General features: G+C 45.5%; 1 protein-coding gene across 1 annotated transcript in view; it reads left to right on the plus strand.

Moving 5' to 3' along the window:
• Positions 1-3,212, plus strand: part of atxn7l1 (ataxin 7-like 1) — an 18,532-nt gene that overhangs the window by 12,143 nt on the left and 3,177 nt on the right. Inside the window, 5 exon segments of the mRNA XM_019866131.1 lie at positions 1-128; positions 917-999; positions 1,251-1,486; positions 2,123-2,369; positions 2,480-2,601. The exon segment at positions 1-128 is cut by the window's left edge and continues 7 nt beyond it. Of these exon segments, the coding sequence (XP_019721690.1) occupies positions 1-128; positions 917-999; positions 1,251-1,486; positions 2,123-2,369; positions 2,480-2,601 (816 nt within the window).

A 3,212-nucleotide genomic window follows, 5' to 3' on the forward strand; every position in this document is an offset into this window, starting at 1 on the left:
GCCGTCGCCCTCCCCGGCTCCCTCGCCCGCTCACCGGACGGCCCCTCACCTGTCATCACCGTCGCCGTCCGAGAAAAAGAATCCGAATGGCACCAAGGCTTCTTCCAGGTCACACAACAGACTCTCAGGTTCGTCCTTCTTATTTCTGCTCCGGCGTCTTCGCGGCAGTTGCGTTCCCTCGACCGGCTTTGAGAGCGGAATCCCTTGCGCTTTTGTGCGCGTGCGCGCTCAGAAATTCACACGCTCATTCTTAATCTCGGCAACCTCTGGAGAGCGTCCAGCTCGAATATTTGGCTGCGGACAAGATGGCCGTGACAGGCAGAGGGAGACTTTCTCACTCTTGACTCTTATCACTGCTCTCTCTCTCTCTCTGTCTCCCGCCGCCAGATTTCCAATTCTGTGAACTTCTATTCTTACAACCGCTCAGTGTCCGAGATCTTCCTCCATATTTTGCCCCTCTCTCACTCGGCCCTCCCTCGATTTCTGAGTCATGATTTCATATTTTTAATTATTTTTTTTCCTGTGTTGCTGGTGTTGGCACAGGAAAATCACAGAGGCCTCCCTGGTGTGCTTTTATTTATTGTTTTTTTTGTTTGTTTTGTGTTTTTTTTAAAGCTTTCGGCCCTTACTTGTTGACACGTGAGATGTAATCAAAACACGCCGACCAATTTGGAATTCAAATGAATGTGGTTTATTTTCCCACTTTTGCTCAACGAGCCCGCCAAGTTCTGCTTGTTTTTTTTTTTTTTTTTTTTCCCCCTTCTTCATATGCGTTGCAGCAACTAAAGCAGATGGGGTGAAATCGTAAATGCTCATTTATCACCGTCGCATTTCGAAATAGCACTTCAACGTATGCTTTCATTTATTTATTATTATTATTATTATTATTTAAATTTTATGGATTTATTTTGAACAGGAAGAATATTTGACCCAGATAAGCACTGTGGCGTTCAGGACCCGGAGACCAAACAGCCGTGTACACGCTCCCTCACCTGCAAGGTATCACCCCGCCACTTCCCAAACACACTCGAGTATTTGTTCGGTACATCGACAACCTGTCGGCAGTAGTGGAAAACTGTTTTCAAATCTAGGGCGCACCGCATTATCGGGCGCGTAGAATCGCGCGATAGTGATTGCGGTTGCACCACTAGATGGAGCCGCGCTAAAGGGAATACAATACAATACAGCTTGATTTATGTCGGGCATTTAGTAGTACCCAATTAGAACCTTTACTTTCCATCGACTTGCAGACTCACTCCTTAACCCACCGCCGAGCCGTGCCCGGCCGGAGGAAGCATTTCGACGTCCTCCTGGCCGAACATAGAGGCAGGACCAAGGAGAAGGAGGGAGAGAAGGAGAAGGACAAGGACGGCTGCAGCCCGAGCGCTTCGTCGCAAGACGCCGTCTGTCTCAGCAAGCCTCCCTGCCCCAACGGCCGCCCGCTGTCCACGCTCAAGTTAAAGCTGGCAAACGCGCACATACCCAGGTAGGATGATGGACCGAAAACGCTCTTCATCCCTTCCAGCCTCCCCTTTTGAGAGCACTCTGAACTATCGCGCCATACTTTTTACGACTGTCACACGTACCGTCGCTTCCTTGGGTAAGGCGCAGTAGCAACATTGGACACTTTTTTTTGGGGTGAGGATAAAGAATATGACTCTGTGTATTGTTGTAATTGTCTGTCTATGTGTGTTGAGGCACCATTTGTACCCAAAAAAAAACCACTATTGCGTAATGGTGACACCGTCACATTGATGCTATTTTGTAGCCCCGCATTGTTAGCAAGAAGCCAAGTGGGCATTCCCAAGGCAAAACTTTGTAGCGGACTGTTTTACCCCTTTCAGGGGCAGGGGTTCCAACAGTGGACAGCTGATCATGTTTTCGGGTTACAGGGTGCATGAACAGCGTGAAACACACGTCGTTTTTTTTGTTTTGTTTTCGTTTGATAGAAAACAAGGTCACTTCCACCATACAGAGGTTGCATTTCCTAATTTGTATCTCAAATGATCGCTCATATTTCAAGCCGCCACTTCACATCGAAATTGGATTTGCAATTTAAAAAAATTTTGATAGCCACTTTCCTTCATTACTTTCCACTGTTGTATTTTTGTACCCACTGCAGGGTTCCAGGCATGGCCCCCTCCACACCTCAGCCTCCAGTCCCCGCACCCTTTCCTGCCCCACCGCCTTTCCCCGCCCCTCCCTCCAACGCGGAGCTCCCAACCCAGCCCCGGACGACGACGACAGCTGCGGCGAGCGGAGATAGCGAGCGGCTCTCCAGCGACGAATGTGACGACAACGCACCGACTCCCGACGATCCTCACAGACCCGGCTTCCACTTCACTCACCACCACCCTCAGCCTTTAGGGGTGAATATGGACGCATTCTGAAGTTGCTGGTTCATGGGGTGGGGGGGTTGAACATTCTCCAAGACATACTTTGGGCTCAAATCTTATCTGTCTGCCTTTTCTGGATGCAGTTTTGCATATTCAGCAGCAGGCTCCTGGGACGAGGCCACTACGTCTTTGATAGGCGGTGGGACCGGATGAGGGCGGTGCTCCAGAACATGGTGGACAAGCACCTCAACGCACAAATGTGGAGGTCAGTGTGTGTGTGTGTGTGTGTGTGAGTGTGTGTTCCAGAATGAAAAGTACAATCTTATGAGAATAAGCTTGCTTTTTTTTTAAATTCAGTTTGACAAATCATTTTGTTCCATTGTTAATTTCATTATTATAAATCAACTTCTTAAAAAAATAATAATAATAATAATTCTCCCAACTTTTTACACTTCAATGTTGGATTTTTAAATGTTACGTTGTACAAAGCGAATTAAATTCATACGAATACATATAATAAAAAAAGAGAAAATAAAGAAAAGAAACTATAGATTGAAAAGAAGTCAAGTCTTGAAAGATTTAAAATCAAGTTGATGGAAATGACTCAAGCTGTGAAAGGTATTAAGAGTCAAGGTCAATATATTTAAAAAGCTCATTAAATTCAAGTTATTAAATGATTAAGGAATGATGGTGACCGGCGACAAAGGTTCAAATCATTTCAAAGATGATGGCAAATTTAATTGACGAGCGAAGCTAAAGGGGCAATTTTATTCTGGAACGCAAATATTTCCTGTATAAAGCAGCAGAAAATCAGATTTTTTTTTTTTTTTTTTTTTTGAATTTTTTATTTTTCCTTTTTTTTCCAGTTTTCATGTC

The sequence above is a fragment of the Hippocampus comes genome, unplaced genomic scaffold (assembly GCF_001891065.2).
Source record: "Hippocampus comes isolate QL1 unplaced genomic scaffold, H_comes_QL1_v1.1 scaffold50, whole genome shotgun sequence".
Classification (NCBI taxonomy): Eukaryota; Metazoa; Chordata; class Actinopteri; order Syngnathiformes; family Syngnathidae; genus Hippocampus; species Hippocampus comes.